Source organism: Eptatretus burgeri, chromosome 5, assembly GCF_056783735.1.
Source record: "Eptatretus burgeri isolate ZD-2024b chromosome 5, Ebu_testis_v1, whole genome shotgun sequence".
NCBI classification, from domain to species: Eukaryota; Metazoa; Chordata; class Myxini; order Myxiniformes; family Myxinidae; genus Eptatretus; species Eptatretus burgeri.
Genome location: NC_140965.1, coordinates 33,856,353 through 33,877,519, shown reverse-complemented (window position 1 = coordinate 33,877,519; position 21,167 = coordinate 33,856,353). Strand labels below are relative to the sequence as shown.

At 55.9% G+C, this 21,167-nt stretch overlaps 1 protein-coding gene across 6 annotated transcripts in view; it reads left to right on the top strand.

Moving 5' to 3' along the window:
- The window catches only part of LOC147026196 (golgin subfamily A member 2-like), a 104,152-nt gene that overhangs the window by 36,224 nt on the left and 46,761 nt on the right, over positions 1 to 21,167 (top strand). For all 6 annotated transcript variants that reach the window (XR_015058151.1, XM_085881355.1, XM_085881358.1 and 3 more), the window contains 4 exons: positions 267 to 325; positions 485 to 626; positions 759 to 848; positions 957 to 1,064. Coding sequence is in view for 5 of the 6 variants with exons in the window: in XM_085881355.1 (XP_085737481.1) it covers positions 267 to 325; positions 485 to 626; positions 759 to 848; positions 957 to 1,064 (399 nt within the window). In the remaining variant the exon portion in view is untranslated. The remainder of the gene's footprint in view (positions 1 to 266; positions 326 to 484; positions 627 to 758; positions 849 to 956; positions 1,065 to 21,167) is intronic.

Below are 21,167 nucleotides of genomic sequence, written 5' to 3'. Positions count from 1 at the left end.
GGGGGATTTGGTTGAGGGTGCTCACCCTCCTGTCCTATTTACATATAGATTATGTATGTTAAAAGATCCGAGGATCTCTTTTTGAAATCCTATACTTCTGTGTGTTGGTATTCTGGGCAATTTCTCTGCTGGAATATTTACAGGTGTGAATTGTAGCACACACGCATGATTAACCAGATGGCCTCTGTCTCTTTCTGTCCACTCATGATATATCGGGCTTCAAGTTTTTTTTTTTTTCACAGAATCGTTTCCTATTTTCATTGCAGTTGTCCATGCAGTTGCAGAAGGAGAAAGAAGAATGCAAGATTGAAAGTAACAGACTGAAGTATGATTTTTTCTGTTTTCATTTTGATGTTTTCCACAACTCTTAATAATATTTTTTTAAATATCCTTTTCTTTTAATGGAATGTACCTCATTGGAACTCCTGACGACGTGGAGCGTTGGCCCGATTTTGTTCACATCCCATGATCATTGTGTTTGAAGGAAGGACAGAGAGGATTTGAAGCAACAAACCTCTGAGCTTTCGGAGAGGCTGAAGAGCAAACAACAGGAGGCAGAGATTGCGCAAGCCCAGCTGTTAGATGTGCAGCGGAAATTGGAGCTGTCACAACTGAACATCCAGCAGGTGCATTTGCTGTTCCGTTGACCATTTACTTGTGTCTTGTATTTGTGTTTGTTTTGAGTCTTTGTTCACAGAATGATAGTTACTTTCCCTTGTTTTATGCACCAGCTTTTGTGGTTGATCATCTTGTTACAGCTGAGTAGTCATTTAGGAGCAGCAGACTCCACATCACAACTGCAGATTGCTCAAGAGCAGGTGCAGAATCTGGAGCTGCGTTTAGAACAGGTAGGAGATCTGTGCAGGAATGTCTTTGTTTTATTTGCCCCCACTTCCCCCCCCCACCCTTTCCCCCTGCATGGACTGCATTTGCCCTCATTTTTCATCACTGCACAGGCTGAAGAAGTAACTCGACAACTTGGTGTTGAGCGGGACTGGTTAATGCAGCAGTTGCAGGAGTCTTCTGCTAATTGGCAGGAACATGCACGACATACTACTCAGCAGGTGTGCATCACTATTTCTTTCTTTCTACAGTGACCAAGGGACATGGACTAATTTGAAGATCTTCTTCTCCTTCTTCTCCTTCTTCTCCTTCTCCTCCTTCTCCTCCTTCTCCTCCTTCTCCTCCTTCTCCTCCTTCTCCTCCTTCTCCTCCTTCTCCTCCTTCTCCTTCTCCTCCTTCTTCTCCTTCTCCTCCTCCTCCTCCTCCTCCTCCTCCTGTTAGGGGTCGCCACAGCGGATCAACCGTCTCCATTTCGCTCTATCCTCCACATCTTCCATTGACACTCCAACCACCCGCATGTCCGCCCTCACCGTATCCATGAACCTCTTCTTTGCCCTTCCTCTTCTCCTCCTGCCTGGTGGCTCCATCTTCAACATCCTTCTCCCGATATACTCCGCTTCCCTCCTGTGCACATGTCCAAACCATCTCAATCTCGCCTCTCTCACTTTGTCTCCAAACCGTCCTACCTGCGCTGTCCCTCTAATATACTCATTTCTTATCCTGTCCATCCTCGTCACTCCCAACGAGAATCGCAGCATCTTTAACTCTGCCAGCTCCGCTTCCTGTCTTTTTGTTAGTGCCACCGCCTCCAAACCATACAACATAGCTGGTCTCACTACCGTCTTATATACTTTCCCCTTCACTCTTGCAGCTACCCTTCTGTCACAAATCACTCCTGCAACTCTTCTCCAACCACTCCATCCTGCCTGCACTCTCTTTTTCACTTCTCTCCCACACTCTCCGTTACTTTGGACAGTTGATCCCAAGTATTTAAACCCATCCACCTTCCCTACCTCAACTCCTTGCAACCGCACCATACCACCACCCTCCCTCTCATTTACGCACATGTACTCCGTCTTACTCCGACTTACTATCATTCCCCTTCTCTCCAGTGCGTACCTCCACCTCTCGAGGCTCGCCTCAGCCTGCTCCCTACTCTCCCTACAGATCATGATGTCATCCGCGAACATCATAGTCCATGGAGACTCCAGTCTGATCTCGTCCGTCAACCTGTCCATCACCATTGCAAACAGGAAAGGGCTCAGAGTTGTTCCTTGGTGCAATCCCACTTTAACCTTAAACCGGTCCGTCATTCCTACTGCACACCTCACCGCTGTCACACTGTCCTCGTACATATCCTGCACGATCCTCACATACTTCTCCACAACTCCCGACTTCCTCAGACAATGCCACAACTCCTCTCTTGGCACCCGATCATAAGCTTTCTCTAAATCCACAAACACACAATGTAACTCCTTCTGGCCTTCCCGATACTTCTCCATCAACATTCTCAAAGCAAACATCGCATCAGTGGTGCTCTTTCCTGACATAAACCCATATTGCTGCTCACAAATTGTCACCTCTCCTCTCAACCTTGCTTCCACTACTCTTTCCCACACCTTCATGGTGTGGCTTAACAACTTTATCCCTCTGTAATTTCCACAGCTCTGCACATCACCCTTATTCTTGAAAACCAGAACCAGTACACTTGTTCTCCACTCCTCCATAATCCTCTCACTTTCCAAGACTTTATTGAACAATCTGGTTAACAACCACACTGCCATCTCTCCTAAGCACTTCCATGCCTCCACTGGTATACCATCTGGGCCAACCGCCTTTCCACTTTTCATCTTCTTCATAGCATTCCTCACTTCATCCTTACTGATGCACCCCACTTCCATATTCACTATCTCCACCTCTTCCAACCTTCTCTCTCTCTCTCTCTCATTTTCTTCATTCATCAGCTCCTCAAAGTACTCCATCCACCTTCTCAACACTCTCCTCGCTCGTCAGCACGTTCCCATTTGCGTCCTTTATCACCTGAACCTGCAGCACATCCTTCCCAGCTCGGTCCCTCTGTCTTGCCAATCGGTATAAATCCTTTTCCCCCTCTTTTGTATCCAACTTCTCATACAGCTCATCATATGCCTTTTCCTTGGCCTTTGCCACCTCTCTTTTTGACATTTGCCGCCACTACTTGTACTCCTGCCTACTTTCTTCATCTCTCTCTGACTATCCCACTTCCTTTTCGCCAACCCCTTCTTTCCTGTACTTCCTCATTCCACCACCAAGTCTCCTTATCTTCCTTCCTCTGTCCAGATGTCACACCAAGTACCTTCCTCGCTATCTCCCTCACAACTTCTGCTGTCGTTGCCCAATCATCCCACCCATCTTTACCACCATCCAACGCCTGTCTCACCTCCTCTCTAAATTTCACGCAACAGTCTTCCTCCTTCAGCTTCCACCATCTGGTCCTTGGTTCAGCCCTCACTCTCTTCCTCAACCTCACCTCTAAAGTCATCCTACAGACCACCAATCGATGCTGTCGAGCTACACTCTCCCCTGCCACCACCTTAGAGTCACTAATCTCTTTCAGGTTGCATCTCCTACTTAAGATGTAATCCACCTGTGTGCACTTTCCTCCACTCTTGTATGTCACCCTATGTTCCTCCTTCTTCTTGAAATACGTATTTACCACTGCCATTTCCATTCTTTTTGCAAACTCTACCACCATTTGCCCTTCCACATTTCTCTTGTTGAGACCGTACCTACCCATCACCTCCTCATCCTCTTTATTCCCTTCCCCAACATGCCCATTGAAATCTACTCCAATCACCACTCTTTCATCCTTGGATACACTCTCCCCCACTTCATCTAACTCACTCCAGAAATCTTCTTTATACTCCATCTCACACCCCATATGTGGGGCATATGCACTGATGACATTCATCATCACCCCTTCAATTTCCAACTTCACACTCATCACTCGGTCAGACACTCTCCTCACCTCCAATACCCTCTTGACATAATCTTCCTTCAGGATTACCCCGACACCATTTCTCCTCCCATCCACACCATGGTAGAACAGTTTGAAACCACCTCCAATGCTCCTAGCCTTACTCCCCATCCACTTGGTCTCTTGTACACACAGTATGTCCACCTTTCTTCTCTCCATCATATCAGCCAACTCTCGCCCTTTGCCAGTCATTGTCCCAACATTCAGAGTTCCAACTCTCACCTGCACACTTCTACCCTTCCCCCTCTCCCACTGCCTCCGGACTCGCCTTCCCCGTCTCCTTCTCCTTCGCCCAGCAGTAGCACATCTAACTTCATCTAACTCACTCCAGAAATCTTCTTTATACTCCATCTCACACCCCATATGTGGGGCATATGCACTGATGACATTCATCATCACCCCTTCAATTTCCAACTTCACACTCATCACTCGGTCAGACACTCTCCTCACCTCCAATACCCTCTTGACATAATCTTCCTTCAGGATTACCCCGACACCATTTCTCCTCCCATCCACACCATGGTAGAACAGTTTGAAACCACCTCCAATGCTCCTAGCCTTACTCCCCATCCACTTGGTCTCTTGTACACACAGTATGTCCACCTTTCTTCTCTCCATCATATCAGCCAACTCTCGCCCTTTGCCAGTCATTGTCCCAACATTCAGAGTTCCAACTCTCACCTGCACACTTCTACCCTTCCCCCTCTCCCACTGCCTCCGGACTCGCCTTCCCCGTCTCCTTCTCCTTCGCCCAGCAGTAGCACAGTTTCCACCGGTACCCTGCTGACCACCGGTACCGGTGGCGGTCGTTGGTAACCCGGGCCTCGACCGATCCGGTATGGAAATTCGTTTTGTTGTCCGCATAATGATTTGGCATAGATTTTATGCCGGATGCCCTTCCTGACGCAACCCTGGTCGCTTCTTACGACACACAGGGATATAATTTTAAGATATTCTGTTGAACAATAATATCAGTGGGCTGACAGAATGGCCCAGAAGTGCACCCACTTGTCTCAAAGCTATCTTACCTGGGTTTGAATCTCCACACCGCTATAAACATTTTAACAATCTCACGGTGTTCTTTGCGAAGAGTCGGCGAGCTATCACCGGCACCCTGAACAAATTACAAATTCCTGCCCGAACCTTAGACAAATGGCAGGCATGACCAGCTGGTTTTTGAAAGACTTGGCCCAAGTTCCCCCGGCCAACCCTCCGAGAATGTGGGAATAATTGTGGCTGTTAAAGAAGACCAAGTCTGTCTCTGATGTATGCTTCTCTTCCATCCCTTCTCTCTCTTCAAATTGAACACAGCCGACTCCGTTCGTGAGAAGGCTAAATGCCTCGATTCTGTGTTTGCTTCCAAATCTCATGTTCCCAACCCCTCACTCTTGATAACCATCCTTCCATGTCATGCTCAACTGCTCTCAGACTCTGTGTCTTTTGCACCTGAGAAGGTGAGCTATCACCAGCATCATGGCCAAATTTCAAATTCCTGCCCTCACCAGCAGAGGGCATTGCATCAGTGGTGCAGCCATACACTCAGCCAATGATGCCACCTTGCAGCCTTTTTTATTTCTTTATTTTTTGAAGACCTTGTCGAGGCTTGTATGAGGGCAAACACACAACGCACTTCAAGGGGGGCATGAGACGAGGGGTGGGAGTGGGAAGGACAAAATGGTGGGGAACAGAGACACGAGGAGATCTGTGGAAGGGAGAGGGATGGGGCAGGGAACACGGGGTTTACAAGATGGACACTACAGGGACTTTCAGGAAGGAAAGCAGGGAATTGAAGGAGGTGGGTTTGGCGTGGATTAACGGGGGTAGATAAGAGGTGGTGGTGGTGAACAGCCGTTTTGAAAGCCTGGAGGGAAGAATGGGATTGAACAGAGTGAGGGAAGAATGGGAGTTTATTCCAAAGGTGGGAAAAAAGAGGAATGAAAGAATGAAGGTGAGCAGTGATTCGTGATTTTGGAAGTTTTACCAGAAGGGGGTTGTTGGCGGACCTTGAGCGCCCTGCGGAAATATGGTGGGGACAAATCGCAGACAGAGTAGGGGTGGGGGCGAGACCGGAGAGGAGACTGTGGAAGACAGTAAGACTACCGACTTGCCTGTGGTGAGAGGGTGAGAGGCCCAAAGACTCGTCCTCATCGCGGGAGATACCGATGATCCGAAATGCCTTGGTTTCCACAGCATGAAGCCGAGAAAGGTCAGAGGCAGTTGCACCGGCCCAGAGGGAAGAGGAGTACTCCATCAGGCTGTGGACGAAAGCTTTGCATGTGATGAGGAACTCAGGTGGGCCGAGGAAGGACTTTGCACGACGGAGGATTCCCAGGTGGTGACTGGCTTTGGAGGCCAGGTTGTGCTGCATATGATCGGAGAAGAATGACATTAGCAGGACAAATGAACAGAGTATATGGGATTTGAAGCCTTGTGTTGTCTTAGCAGTTCAGGTGGCTGGCTTGGAACCTTAGGGTCCTAAGTTTGAGGCCCTGTTTCACCATTGAATTAACACCAGGTGGGGTTCACTCAGCCTGTCATCCTTCCGAGGTTGGCAAAATGAGTACCAGCGTATTGTGGTCATAACCATTATTATTATTATTATTATTATTATTATTATTATGGTTCCATTAGCCTTACAGGCTGTGGTACCCTATTGTTTCTGCTGAGATTATTTTTTGACCCATTTTGGGCCTTTTTTTTTTTTTTGCTCGGCGATTTCCTTAAACATTTGTTTTCTCAGCAACGGCTTGTTCGATTGATACGAAATTTTAACCATAGGTGTGACTCCTTATGCAGACTTTTTAAATGATAATTATGATGTCATAGGTCATGTGGAGTTGCAGCCATGTTGGAAAAACAGAAAAACATTGGATGTCTTCTCTGCAACTGCTCGCTGGAAAAAATTGAAATATGGCTCATTGTGAATACCTCCACAAGGGGTTATAAGGGGTGTTAACCATGACATCATCGGTGAAGTGGTATCCCAGTGAAAAATTGACATGTAGAACGCTGCATCCCATCAGTATGGAAATTTCTGAGGTTCATCTCGGGAAAGATGTGAACAAAAATGAATTATGATGTCATCTGTAACGTGGTTTGGCAGCCATATTGGTTTTTTTTAAAAAAAAAGGAAATCTTCCTCTCCAGAACTGCTTTAGAGATCAAAGTGAAACTGCACATAAATGATTGGCTCGACGTGCTGAATACATTTTGATAACTATGATGTCATAGGTCACATGATCTGGCAGCCATCTTGGATTTACCCAAAAACCTTCAAAAATCTTCTCCAGAACGGCTGTCCAGATTGTGGGGAAACCTCACAGACATGTTCCGCATGAGTTGGGGATACTAGGGTGATAGGTCACCTGGTTCTGCGGTCATATTGGATTTAAGAAAAATATTAAATAATGTTTTCTCTGGAACTGCTTATCCGATCGAAGCAAAATTTACCAAATATCATCTCCCAGCATAACTACAATTGATGTGAAAATGATGACATCATAGGTTACGTCGTGTGGCAGCCATATTGGATTTGAAAGCAAACCTTATCCGATCAAAACGAAACTTCACACACATGATCCTCTCCCCAATCATGGGCAGAGTGCAAGTTTTCAATGCCATAGGTCACGTGGGTTGGTAGCCATGTTCATTTGAAATCCGACACTTTCAAACCGGTTTTCTCTGTAACAGCTTAATGCATCGATATGAATCGTATCACATTATATGGAGCAAGGGGAGTGGATTATAACTGCAAAGTCTCCAATCGATCGCGATAGCGATTTCTGAATTATAATTTTTATTTTTTATTTTCCATGAAACCAATGTGGCTGCCAAACCACGTGACTGATGACATCTTTGTTAACTAAAATATATGTAGCAAGGGTCATGGATCATAACTGCAAAGTCAGTATTGATTGGTTTTTCAGTTTCAGAGAAATAATTATTTTTTATCATCCCCAAGAAATCATATCTTATGTACTGCATAGAGCTGTTCGTGTCTTTGTGTGGGTTGGTCATAAGCGCCGCCCATTCTACAGGCCACACCTTCCCTTGTCTCGGCAAACGTCACAAGCACCACCTTTTAGCTAGGCCATGTCTTTCCCTCCAGCCGTCCAGAAATCGCAGCCATATTTTTCGCTTCACATCGTTCAATATGTTTATACAGCCCTCATATACCATATATTTGAAGACTCAACAACCTGTCTTCAATTATAAAATAAAGCTACCATTTTGTGGAAACAAATTAGCCATTTGATTACACCTCATATGAGATGATGCATGTTTTGTTTTCAACGATCGCGGCATCAGTCTAATTATAAACCAGCCAATGTAGGTACGTTAATTTTCATATTATTCAGAAGAAAGAAAACCGTGCACTTTCATTAATAAAATTTTCCTTCGGGAGCCGATAACAAAGGTCTGACGTGCTGCGAGATGCGTGTGGTGCTCGTGGAACCCCCAAAGCGGCTGCGGGACCACCGTCGGACGGCTTGTGTGCATGGAAAGAGTGAAAGTGAGCGTGGGAAAATTGCGTGGTATAAAAGAGCAAAGGAGAAAGAAAACCGTGGAGTGAATCGTAAGAATGAGTGGTGTGCGAAACACGGCGGGGACAGCCCATGTGCAGAAGTGATGTGAAATCCACGGGACGTGTAAGGAGATGGTTGTGGAAAGTCCCACGTTACAAAAGTGGGCGCGGCGAAGCTTGCGGGGCCATATGTATGCGAGTGACATCTGCTGGGATCCGTTTCATCTCCACTCCCTTTCAAGGCTTCTTCTTCTGAATCTTTCATGTCCACTCCCTTTCAAAGTGTGGGTCAGGTGTTCCATCAAAGCCGGGTTGTTTCAAAATGGGTGAGGGGGGGGTGGTGAGGTGAGAGGAAATGGTACTCGGCCATAACTGCTCACAGTTATAAAGCATCGCGCCTCTAGTTATTATTATATGGGATTTGAACTTGGGATACCAGCTTTTGTCGTTTTTAGAAGATAATGGCAAACGAAACAAAGTTAAAGCTTTGTAAATACTCAAATGTGCTTTTATTTTTTTTGATTCTTCTGAAACGATGCTCATCTGTGGTACTTTGAAATTGATGCACATAAAAGGACACTGTCTAGCCCCTTTCTTTCCACGTCTCGGTCTTGTTTCCAATCCCCTATTCTCTCTCGCTCTCCGCTCTCTCGCTCTCTCGCTCTCTCGCTCTCTCGCTCCCTCGCTCTCTCGCTCCCTCTCTCTCTCGCTCCCTCTCTCTCACACTCTCTCGCTCCCTCTCTCTCACGCTCTCTCGCTCCCTCTCTCTCACGCTCTCTCGCTCCCTCTCTCTCACGCTCTCTCGCTCCCTCTCTCTCACGCTCTCTCGTTCCCTCTCTCTCACGCTCTCTCGTTCCCTCTCTCTCACGCTCTCTCGTTCCCTCTCTCTCTCACGCTCTCTCGTTCCCTCTCTCTCACGCTCTCTCGTTCCCTCTCTCTCACGGTCTCTCGTTCCCTCTCTCTCACGCTCTCTCGTTCCCTCTCTCTCACGCTCTCTCGTTCCCTCTCTCTCACGCTCTCTCGTTCCCTCTCTCTCAAGCTCTCTCGTTCCCTCTCTCTCACGCTCTCTCGTTCCCTCTCTCACGCTCTCTCGTTCCCTCTCTCACGCTCTCTCGTTCCCTCTCTCTCACGCTCTCTCGTTCCCTCTCTCTCACGCTCTCTCGTTCCCTCTCTCTCGCGCTCTCTCGTTCCCTCTCTCTCGCGCTCTCTCGTTCCCTCTCTCTCGCGCTCTCTCGTTCCCTCTCTCTCGCGCTCTCTCGTTCCCTCTCTCTCGCGCTCTCTCGTTCCCTCTCTCTCGCGCTCTCTCGTTCCCTCTCTCTCGCGCTCTCTCGTTCCCTCTCTCTCGCGCTCTCTCGTTCCCTCTCTCTCGCGCTCTCTCGTTCCCTCTCTCTCGCGCTCTCTCGTTCCCTCTCTCTCGCGCTCTCTCGTTCCCTCTCTCTCTCGCTCTCTCGTTCCCTCTCTCTCGCGCTCTCTCGTTCCCTCTCTCTCTCGCTCTCTCGTTCCCTCTCTCTCGCGCTCTCTCGTTCCCTCTCTCTCGCGCTCTCTCGTTCCCTCTCTCTCGCGCTCTCTCGTTCCCTCTCTCTCGCGCTCTCTCGTTCCCTCTCTCTCGCGCTCTCTCGTTCCCTCTCTCTCGCGCTCTCTCGTTCCCTCTCTCTCGCGCTCTCTCGTTCCCTCTCTCTCGCGCTCTCTCGTTCCCTCTCTCTCGCGCTCTCTCGTTCCCTCTCTCTCGCGCTCTCTCGTTCCCTCTCTCTCGCGCTCTCTCGTTCCCTCTCTCTCGCGCTCTCTCGTTCCCTCTCTCTCGCGCTCTCTCGTTCCCTCTCTCTCGCGCTCTCTCGTTCCCTCTCTCTCGCGCTCTCTCGTTCCCTCTCTCTCGCGCTCTCTCGTTCCCTCTCTCTCGCGCTCTCTCGTTCCCTCTCTCTCGCGCTCTCTCGTTCCCTCTCTCTCGCGCTCTCTCGTTCCCTCTCTCTCGCGCTCTCTCGTTCCCTCTCTCTCGCGCTCTCTCGTTCCCTCTCTCTCGCGCTCTCTCGTTCCCTCTCTCTCGCGCTCTCTCGTTCCCTCTCTCTCGCGCTCTCTCGTTCCCTCTCTCTCGCGCTCTCTCGTTCCCTCTCTCTCGCGCTCTCTCGTTCCCTCTCTCTCTCTCGCTCTCTCGTTCCCTCTCTCTCTCGCTCTCTCGTTCCCTCTCTCTCGCGCTCTCTCGTTCCCTCTCTCTCGCGCTCTCTCGTTCCCTCTCTCTCGCGCTCTCTCGTTCCCTCTCTCTCGCGCTCTCTCGTTCCCTCTCTCTCGCGCTCTCTCGTTCCCTCTCTCTCTCGCGCTCTCTCGTTCCCTCTCTCTCTCGCGCTCTCTCGTTCCCTCTCTCTCTCGCGCTCTCTCGTTCCCTCTCTCTCTCGCGCTCTCTCGTTCCCTCTCTCTCTCGCGCTCTCTCGTTCCCTCTCTCTCTCGCGCTCTCTCGTTCCCTCTCTCTCTCGCGCTCTCTCGTTCCCTCTCTCTCTCGCGCTCTCTCGTTCCCTCTCTCTCTCGCGCTCTCTCGTTCCCTCTCTCTCTCGCGCTCTCTCGTTCCCTCTCTCTCTCGCGCTCTCTCGTTCCCTCTCTCTCTCGCGCTCTCTCGTTCCCTCTCTCTCTCGCGCTCTCTCGTTCCCTCTCTCTCTCGCGCTCTCTCGTTCCCTCTCTCTCTCGCGCTCTCTCGTTCCCTCTCTCTCTCGCGCTCTCTCGTTCCCTCTCTCTCTCGCGCTCTCTCGTTCCCTCTCTCTCTCGCGCTCTCTCGTTCCCTCTCTCTCTCGCGCTCTCTCGTTCCCTCTCTCTCTCGCGCTCTCTCGTTCCCTCTCTCTCTCTCGCGCTCTCTCGTTCCCTCTCTCTCTCTCTCGCGCTCTCTCGTTCCCTCTCTCTCTCTCGCGCTCTCTCGTTCCCTCTCTCTCTCTCGCGCTCTCTCGTTCCCTCTCTCTCTCTCGCGCTCTCTCGTTCCCTCTCTCTCTCTCTCGCGCTCTCTCGTTCCCTCTCTCTCTCTCTCGCGCTCTCTCGTTCCCTCTCTCTCTCTCTCGCGCTCTCTCGTTCCCTCTCTCTCTCTCTCTCGCGCTCTCTCGTTCCCTCTCTCTCTCTCTCGCGCTCTCTCGTTCCCTCTCTCTCTCTCTCGCGCTCTCTCGTTCCCTCTCTCTCTCTCGCGCTCTCTCGTTCCCTCTCTCTCTCTCTCGCGCTCTCTCGTTCCCTCTCTCTCTCTCTCGCGCTCTCTCGTTCCCTCTCTCTCTCTCTCGCGCTCTCTCGTTCCCTCTCTCTCTCTCTCGCGCTCTCTCGTTCCCTCTCTCTCTCTCTCGCGCTCTCTCGTTCCCTCTCTCTCTCTCGCGCTCTCTCGTTCCCTCTCTCTCTCTCGCGCTCTCTCGTTCCCTCTCTCTCTCTCGCGCTCTCTCGTTCCCTCTCTCTCTCTCGCGCTCTCTCGTTCCCTCTCTCTCTCTCGCGCTCTCTCGTTCCCTCTCTCTCTCTCGCGCTCTCTCGTTCCCTCTCTCTCTCTCGCGCTCTCTCGTTCGCTCTCTCTCGCGCTCTCTCGTTCGCTCTCTCTCGCGCTCTCTCGTTCGCTCTCTCTCGCGCTCTCTCGGTCGCTCTCTCGGTCGCTCTCTCGGTCGCTCTCTCGGTCGCTCTCTCGGTCGCTCTCTCGTTCGCTCTCTCGGGCGCTCTCTCGTTCGCTCTCTCTCGCGCTCTCTCGTTCGCTCTCTCTCGCGCTCTCTCGTTCGCTCTCTCGTTCGCTCTCTCGGGCGCTCTCTCGTTCGCTCTCTCTCGCGCTCTCTCGTTCGCTCTCTCTCGCGCTCTCTCGTTCGCTCTCTCTCGCGCTCTCTCGTTCGCTCTCTCTCGCGCTCTCTCGTTCGCTCTCTCTCGCGCTCTCTCGTTCGCTCTCTCTCGCGCTCTCTCGTTCGCTCTCTCTCGCGCTCTCTCGTTCCCTCTCTCTCGCGCTCTCTCGTTCCCTCTCTCTCGCGCTCTCTCGTTCCCTCTCTCGCGCTCTCTCGTTCCCTCTCTCTCGCTCTCTCGTTCCCTCTCTCTCTCGCTCTCTCGTTCCCTCTCTCTCTCGCGCTCTCTCGTTCCCTCTCTCTCGCGCTCTCTCGTTCCCTCTCTCTCGCGCTCTCTCGTTCCCTCTCTCTCGCGCTCTCTCGTTCCCTCTCTCTCGCGCTCTCTCGTTCCCTCTCTCTCGCGCTCTCTCGTTCCCTCTCTCTCGCGCTCTCTCGTTCCCTCTCTCTCGCGCTCTCTCGTTCCCTCTCTCTCGCGCTCTCTCGTTCCCTCTCTCTCGCGCTCTCTCGTTCCCTCTCTCTCGCGCTCTCTCGTTCCCTCTCTCTCGCGCTCTCTCGTTCCCTCTCTCTCGCGCTCTCTCGTTCCCTCTCTCTCGCGCTCTCTCGTTCCCTCTCTCTCGCGCTCTCTCGTTCCCTCTCTCTCGCGCTCTCTCGTTCCCTCTCTCTCGCGCTCTCTCGTTCCCTCTCTCTCGCGCTCTCTCGTTCCCTCTCTCTCGCGCTCTCTCGTTCCCTCTCTCTCGCGCTCTCTCGTTCCCTCTCTCTCGCGCTCTCTCGTTCCCTCTCTCTCGCGCTCTCTCGTTCCCTCTCTCTCGCGCTCTCTCGTTCCCTCTCTCTCGCGCTCTCTCGTTCCCTCTCTCTCGCGCTCTCTCGTTCCCTCTCTCTCGCGCTCTCTCGTTCCCTCTCTCTCGCGCTCTCTCGTTCCCTCTCTCTCGCGCTCTCTCGTTCCCTCTCTCTCGCGCTCTCTCGTTCCCTCTCTCTCGCGCTCTCTCGTTCCCTCTCTCTCGCGCTCTCTCGTTCCCTCTCTCTCGCGCTCTCTCGTTCCCTCTCTCTCGCGCTCTCTCGTTCCCTCTCTCTCGCGCTCTCTCGTTCCCTCTCTCTCGCGCTCTCTCGTTCCCTCTCTCTCGCGCTCTCTCGTTCCCTCTCTCTCGCGCTCTCTCGTTCCCTCTCTCTCGCGCTCTCTCGTTCCCTCTCTCTCGCGCTCTCTCGTTCCCTCTCTCTCGCGCTCTCTCGTTCCCTCTCTCTCGCGCTCTCTCGTTCCCTCTCTCTCGCGCTCTCTCGTTCCCTCTCTCTCGTTCCCTCTCTCTCGCGCTCTCTCGTTCCCTCTCTCTCTCGCGCTCTCTCGTTCCCTCTCTCTCTCGCGCTCTCTCGTTCCCTCTCTCTCTCGCGCTCTCTCGTTCCCTCTCTCTCGCGCTCTCTCGTTCCCTCTCTCTCTCGCGCTCTCTCGTTCCCTCTCTCTCGCGCTCTCTCGTTCCCTCTCTCTCTCGCGCTCTCTCGTTCCCTCTCTCTCTCGCGCTCTCTCGTTCCCTCTCTCTCTCGCGCTCTCTCGTTCCCTCTCTCTCTCGCGCTCTCTCGTTCCCTCTCTCTCTCGCGCTCTCTCGTTCCCTCTCTCTCTCGCGCTCTCTCGTTCCCTCTCTCTCTCGCGCTCTCTCGTTCCCTCTCTCTCTCGCGCTCTCTCGTTCCCTCTCTCTCTCTCGCGCTCTCTCGTTCCCTCTCTCTCTCTCGCGCTCTCTCGTTCCCTCTCTCTCTCTCGCGCTCTCTCGTTCCCTCTCTCTCTCGCGCTCTCTCGTTCCCTCTCTCTCTCTCGCGCTCTCTCGTTCCCTCTCTCTCTCTCGCGCTCTCTCGTTCCCTCTCTCTCTCTCGCGCTCTCTCGTTCCCTCTCTCTCTCTCGCGCTCTCTCGTTCCCTCTCTCTCTCTCGCGCTCTCTCGTTCCCTCTCTCTCTCGCGCTCTCTCGTTCCCTCTCTCTCTCGCGCTCTCTCGTTCCCTCTCTCTCTCGCGCTCTCTCGTTCCCTCTCTCTCTCGCGCTCTCTCGTTCCCTCTCTCTCTCTCGCGCTCTCTCGTTCCCTCTCTCTCGCGCTCTCTCGTTCCCTCTCTCTCTCTCTCGCGCTCTCTCGTTCCCTCTCTCTCTCTCTCTCTCGCGCTCTCTCGTTCCCTCTCTCTCTCTCTCGCGCTCTCTCGTTCCTCTCTCTCTCTCTCGCGCTCTCTCGTTCCCTCTCTCTCTCGCGCTCTCTCGTTCCCTCTCTCTCTCTCGCGCTCTCTCGTTCCTCTCTCTCTCTCGCGCTCTCTCGTTCCCTCTCTCTCTCGCGCCCTCGCGCTCTCTCGTTCCCTCTCTCTCTCTCGCGCTCTCTCGTTCCCTCTCTCTCGCGCTCTCTCGTTCCCTCTCTCTCGCGCTCTCTCGTTCCCTCTCTCTCGCGCTCTCTCGTTCCCTCTCTCTCGCGCTCTCTCGTTCCCTCTCTCTCGCGCTCTCTCGTTCCCTCTCTCTCGCGCTCTCTCGTTCCCTCTCTCTCGCGCTCTCTCGTTCCCTCTCTCGCGCTCTCTCGTTCCCTCTCTCTCGCTCTCTCGTTCCCTCTCTCTCTCTCGCTCTCTCGTTCCCTCTCTCTCGCGCTCTCTCGTTCCCTCTCTCTCTCGCGCTCTCTCGTTCCCTCTCTCTCGCGCTCTCTCGTTCCCTCTCTCTCTCGCTCTCTCGTTCCCTCTCTCTCGCTCTCTCTCTCTCTCTCTCGCGCTCTCTCGTTCCCTCTCTCTCGCGCTCTCTCGTTCCCTCTCTCTCGCGCTCTCTCGTTCCCTCTCTCTCGCGCTCTCTCGTTCCCTCTCTCTCGCGCTCTCTCGTTCCCTCTCTCTCGCGCTCTCTCGTTCCCTCTCTCTCGCGCTCTCTCGTTCCCTCTCTCTCGCTCTCTCGTTCCCACTCTCTCGCGCTCTCTCCTTCCCTCTCTCTCGCGCTCTCTCGTTCCCTCTCTCTCGCGCTCTCTCGTTCCCTCTCTCTCGCGCTCTCTCGTTCCCTCTCTCTCGCGCTCTCTCGTTCCCTCTCTCTCGCGCTCTCTCGTTCCCTCTCTCTCGCGCTCTCTCGTTCCCTCTCTCTCGCGCTCTCTCGTTCCCTCTCTCTCGCGCTCTCTCGTTCCCTCTCTCTCGCGCTCTCTCGTTCCCTCTCTCTCGCGCTCTCTCGTTCCCTCTCTCTCTCGCGCTCTCTCGTTCCCTCTCTCTCGCGCTCTCTCGTTCCCTCTCTCTCGCGCTCTCTCGTTCCCTCTCTCTCGCGCTCTCTCGTTCCCTCTCTCTCGCGCTCTCTCGTTCCCTCTCTCTCGCGCTCTCTCGTTCCCTCTCTCTCGCGCTCTCTCGTTCCCTCTCTCTCGCGCTCTCTCGTTCCCTCTCTCTCCCTCCCGCTCACTCGTTCCCTCTCTCTCGCGCTCTCTCGTTCCCTCTCTCTCGCGCTCTCTCGTTCCCTCTCTCTCGCGCTCTCTCGTTCCCTCTCTCTCGCGCTCTCTCGTTCCCTCTCTCTCGCGCTCTCTCGTTCCCTCTCTCTCGCGCTCTCTCGTTCCCTCTCTCTCGCGCTCTCTCGTTCCCTCTCTCTCGCGCTCTCTCGTTCCCTCTCTCTCGCGCTCTCTCGTTCCCTCTCTCTCGCGCTCTCTCGTTCCCTCTCTCTCGCGCTCTCTCGTTCCCTCTCTCTCGCGCTCTCTCGTTCCCTCTCTCTCGCGCTCTCTCGTTCCCTCTCTCTCGCGCTCTCTCGTTCCCTCTCTCTCGCGCTCTCTCGTTCCCTCTCTCTCGCGCTCTCTCGTTCCCTCTCTCTCTCGCGCTCTCTCGTTCCCTCTCTCTCGCGCTCTCTCGTTCCCTCTCTCTCGCGCTCTCTCGTTCCCTCTCTCTCGCGCTCTCTCGTTCCCTCTCTCTCGCGCTCTCTCGTTCCCTCTCTCTCGCGCTCTCTCGTTCCCTCTCTCTCGCGCTCTCTCGTTCCCTCTCTCTCGCGCTCTCTCGTTCCCTCTCTCTCGCGCTCTCTCGTTCCCTCTCTCTCGCGCTCTCTCGTTCCCTCTCTCTCGCGCTCTCTCGTTCCCTCTCTCTCGCGCTCTCTCGTTCCCTCTCTCTCGCGCTCTCTCGTTCCCTCTCTCTCGCGCTCTCTCGTTCCCTCTCTCTCGCGCTCTCTCGTTCCCTCTCTCTCGCGCTCTCTCGTTCCCTCTCTCTCGCGCTCTCTCGTTCCCTCTCTCTCGCGCTCTCTCGTTCCCTCTCTCTCGCGCTCTCTCGTTCCCTCTCTCTCGCGCTCTCTCGTTCCCTCTCTCTCGCGCTCTCTCGTTCCCTCTCTCTCGCGCTCTCTCGTTCCCTCGCTCTCGCGCTCTCTCGTTCCCTCTCTCTCGCGCTCTCTCGTTCCCTCGCTCTCGCGCTCTCTCGTTCCCTCGCTCTCGCGCTCTCTCGTTCCCTCGCTCTCGCGCTCTCTCGTTCCCTCGCTCTCGCGCTCTCTCGTTCCCTCGCTCTCGCGCTCTCTCGTTCCCTCGCTCTCGCGCTCTCTCGTTCCCTCTCTCTCGCGCTCTCTCGTTCCCTCTCTCTCGCGCTCTCTCGTTCCCTCTCTCTCGCGCTCTCTCGTTCCCTCTCTCTCGCGCTCTCTCGTTCCCTCTCTCTCGCGCTCTCTCGTTCCCTCTCTCTCGCGCTCTCTCGTTCCCTCTCTCTCGCGCTCTCTCGTTCCCTCTCTCTCGCGCTCTCTCGTTCCCTCTCTCTCGCGCTCTCTCGTTCCCTCTCTCTCGCGCTCTCTCGTTCCCTCTCTCTCGCGCTCTCTCGTTCCCTCTCTCTCGCGCTCTCTCGTTCCCTCTCTCTCGCGCTCTCTCGTTCCCTCTCTCTCGCGCTCTCTCGTTCCCTCGCTCTCGCGCTCTCTCGTTCCCTCGCCCTCGCGCTCTCTCGTTCCCTCTCTCTCTCGCGCTCTCTCGTTCCCTCTCTCTCGCGCTCTCTCGTTCCCTCTCTCTCGCGCTCTCTCGTTCCCTCGCTCTCGCGCTCTCTCGTTCCCTCGCTCTCGCGCTCTCTCGTTCCCTCGCTCTCGCGCTCTCTCGTTCCCTCGCTCTCGCGCTCTCTCGTTCCCTCGCTCTCGCGCTCTCTCGTTCCCTCGCTCTCGCGCTCTCTCGTTCCCTCGCTCTCGCGCCCTCGCGCTCTCTCGTTCCCTCTCTCTCGCGCCCTCGCGCTCTCTCGTTCCCTCTCTCTCTCGCGCCCTCGCGCTCTCTCGTTCCCTCTCTCTCTCGCGCCCTCGCGCTCTCTCGTTCCCTCTCTCTCGCGCCCTCGCGCTCTCTCGTTCCCCCTCTCTCGCCCTCGCGCGCTCTCGTTCCCTCGCCCTCGCGCTCTCTCGTTCCCTCGCCCTCGCGCTCTCTCGTTCCCTCTCTCTCTCGCGCCCTCGCGCTCTCTCGTTCCCTCTCTCTCTCGCGCCCTCGCGCTCTCTCGTTCCCTCTCTCTCTCGCGCCCTCGCGCTCTCTCGTTCCCTCTCTCTCTCGCGCTCTCTCGTTCCCTCTCTCTCGCGCTCTCTCGTTCCCTCTCTCTCGCGCTCTCTCGTTCCCTCTCTCTCGCGCTCTCTCGTTCCCTCTCTCTCTCGCGCCCTCGCGCTCTCTCGTTCCCCCTCTCTCTCTCGCGCCCTCGCGCTCTCTCGTTCCCTCTCTCTCTCTCTCGCGCTCTCTCTCGCGCTCTCTCGTTCCTCTCTCTCTCGCGCCCTCGCGCTCTCTCGTTCCCTCTCTCTCTCGCGGCCTCGCGCTCTCTCGTTCCCTCTCTCTCTCTCGCGCTCTCTGGTTGCCTCGCTGTCGCGCTCTCTCGTTCCCTCTCTCTCGCGCTCTCTCGTTCCCTCTCTCTCGCGCTCTCTCGGTTCCTCTCTCTCGCGCTCTCTCGTTCCCTCTCTCTCGCGCTCTCTCGTTCCCTCTCTCTCTCGCGCTCTCTCGTTCCCTCTCTCTCGCGCTCTCTCGTTCCCTCTCTCTCGCGCTCTCTCGTTCCCTCTCTCTCTCGCGCTCTCTCGTTCCCTCTCTCTCTCGCGCTCTCTCGTTCCCTCTCTCTCTCGCGCTCTCTCGTTCCCTCTCTCTCTCGCGCTCTCTCGTTCCCTCTCTCTCTCGCGCTCTCTCGTTCCCTCTCTCTCGCGCTCTCTCGTTCCCTCTCTCTCGCGCTCTCTCGTTCCCTCTCTCTCGCGCTCTCTCGTTCCCTCTCTCTCGCGCTCTCTCGTTCCCTCTCTCTCTCGCGCTCTCTCGTTCCCTCTCTCTCTCGCGCTCTCTCGTTCCCTCTCTCTCGCGCTCTCTCGTTCCCTCTCTCTCGCGCTCTCTCGTTCCCTCTCTCTCTCGCGCTCTCTCGCGCTCTCTCGTTCCCTCTCTCTCTCGCGCTCTCTCGCGCTCTCTCGTTCCCTCTCTCTCTCGCGCTCTCTCGTTCCCTCTCTCTCGCGCTCTCTCGTTCCCTCTCTCTCTCGCGCTCTCTCGTTCCCTCTCTCTCGCGCTCTCTCGTTCCCTCTCTCTCGCGCTCTCTCGTTCCCTCTCTCTCGCGCTCTCTCGTTCCCTCTCTCTCGCGCTCTCTCGTTCCCTCTCTCTCGCGCTCTCTCGTTCCCTCTCTCTCGCGCTCTCTCGTTCCCTCTCTCTCGCGCTCTCTCGTTCCCTCTCTCTCGCGCTCTCTCGTTCCCTCTCTCTCGCGCTCTCTCGTTCCCTCTCTCTCGCGCTCTCTCGTTCCCTCTCTCTCGCGCTCTCTCGTTCCCTCTCTCTCGCGCTCTCTCGTTCCCTCTCTCTCGCGCTCTCTCGTTCCCTCGCTCTCGCGCTCTCTCGTTCCCTCGCTCTCGCGCTCTCTCGTTCCCTCGCTCTCGCGCTCTCTCGTTCCCTCGCTCTCGCGCTCTCTCGTTCCCTCGCTCTCGCGCTCTCTCGTTCCCTCGCTCTCGCGCTCTCTCGTTCCCTCGCTCTCGCGCTCTCTCGTTCCCTCGCTCTCGCGCTCTCTCGTTCCCTCGCTCTCGCGCTCTCTCGTTCCCTCGCTCTCGCGCTCTCTCGTTCCCTCGCTCTCGCGCTCTCTCGTTCCCTCGCTCTCGCGCTCTCTCGTTCCCTCCCTCTCGCCCTTTCTGGTTCCCTCTCCCACCCGCTCTCTCGTTCCCTCGCTCTCGCGCTCTCTCGTTCCCTCCCTCTCGCGCTCTCTCGTTCCCTCGCTCTCGCGCTCTCTCGTTCCCTCGCTCTCGCGCTCTCTCGTTCCCTCGCTCTCGCGCTCTCTCGTTCCCTCGCTCTCGCGCTCTCTCGTTCCCTCGCTCTCGCGCTCTCTCGTTCCCTCGCTCTCGCGCTCTCTCGTTCCCTCGCTCTCGCGCTCTCTCGTTCCCTCGCCCTCGCGCTCTCTCGTTCCCTCGCCCTCGCGCTCTCTCGTTCCCTCGCCCTCGCGCTCTCTCGTTCCCTCGCCCTCGCGCTCTCTCGTTCCCTCGCCCTCGCGCTCTCTCGTTCCCTCGCCCTCGCGCTCTCTCGTTCCCTCGCCCTCGCGCTCTCTCGTTCCCTCGCCCTCGCGCTCTCTCGTTCCCTCGCCCTCGCGCTCTCTCGCGCCCTCGCGCTCTCTCGTTCCCTCTCTCTCTCGCGCCCTCGCGCTCTCTCGTTCCCTCTCTCTCGCTCTCTCTCTCTCTCCCTCTCTCTCGCGCTCTCGTTCCCTCGCTCTCGCGCTCTCTCGTTCCCTCGCCCTCGCGCTCTCTCGTTCCCTCGCCCTCGCGCTCTCTCGTTCCCTCGCCCTCGCGCTCTCTCGCTCCCTCGCCCTCGCGCCCTCTCGTTCCCTCGCGCCCTCGCTCTCTCGTTTCTCTCCCTCGCGCTCTCTCGTTCCCTCGCTCTCGCGCTCTCTCGTTCCTCTCTCTCGCGCCTCGCGCTCTCTCGTTCCCTCTCTCTCTCGCGCCCTCGCTCTCTCGTTCCCTCTCTCTCTCGCGCCCTCGCGCTCTCTCGTTCCCTCTCTCTCTCGCCCTCGCGCTCTCTCTCGTTCCCTCTCTCTCTCGCGCCCTCGCGCTCTCTCTCTCTCTCTCTCTCTCTCTCGCGCCCTCGCGCTCTCTCGTTCTCTCTCTCGCGCTCTCGCGCTCTCTCGTTCCTCTCTCTCTCGCGCCCTCGCGCTCTCTCGTTCCCTCTCTCTCTCGCGCCTCGCGCTCTCTCGTTCCCTCTCTCTCTCGCTCTCGCCCTCGCGCTCTCTCGTTCCCTCGCCCTCGCGCTCTCTCGTTCCCTCTCTCTCTCGCGCCCTCGCGCTCTCTCGTTCCCTCTCTCTCTCGCGCCCTCGCGCTCTCTCGTTCCCTCTCTCTCTCGCGCCCTCGCGCTCTCTCGTTCCCTCTCTCTCTCGCGCCCTCGCGCTCTCTCGTTCCCTCTCTCTCTCGCGCCCTCTCGTTCCCTCTCTCTCTCGCGCTCTCTCGTTCCCTCTCTCTCTCGCGCTCTCTCGTTCCCTCTCTCTCTCGCGCTCTCTCGTTCCCTCTCTCTCTCGCGCTCTCTCGTTCCCTCTCTCTCTCGCGCTCTCTCGTTCCCTCTCTCTCTCGCGCTCTCTCGTTCCCTCTCTCTCTCGCGCTCTCTCGTTCCCTCTCTCTCTCTCGCGCTCTCTCGTTCCCTCTCTCTCTCGCGCTCTCTCGTTCCCTCTCTCTCTCGCGCTCTCTCGTTCCCTCTCTCTCTCGCGCCCGGGCGTTCTCTGTTTCCCTCTCTCTCTCGCGCCCTCGCGCTCTCTCGTTCCCCCTCTCTCTCTCGCGCCCTCGCGCTCTCTCGTTCCCCCTCTCTCTCTCGCGCCCTCGCGCTCTCTCGTTCCCCCTCTCTCTCTCGCGCCCTCGCGCTCTCTCGTTCCCCCTCTCTCTCTCGCGCCCTCGCGCTCTCTCTCTCTCGCGCTCTCTCTCTCTCGCCCTCGCGCTCTCTCGTTCCCTCTCTCTCTCTCGCCCTCGCGCTCTCTCGTTCCCTCTCTCTCTCGCGCTCTCTCGTTCCCTCTCTCTCGCGCTCTCTCGTTCCCTCGCTCTCGCGCTCTCTCGTTCCCTCGCTCTCGCGCTCTCTCGTTCCCTCGCTCTCGCGCTCTCTCGTTCCCTCGCTCTCGCGCTCTCTCGTTCCCTCGCCCTCGCGCTCTCTCGTT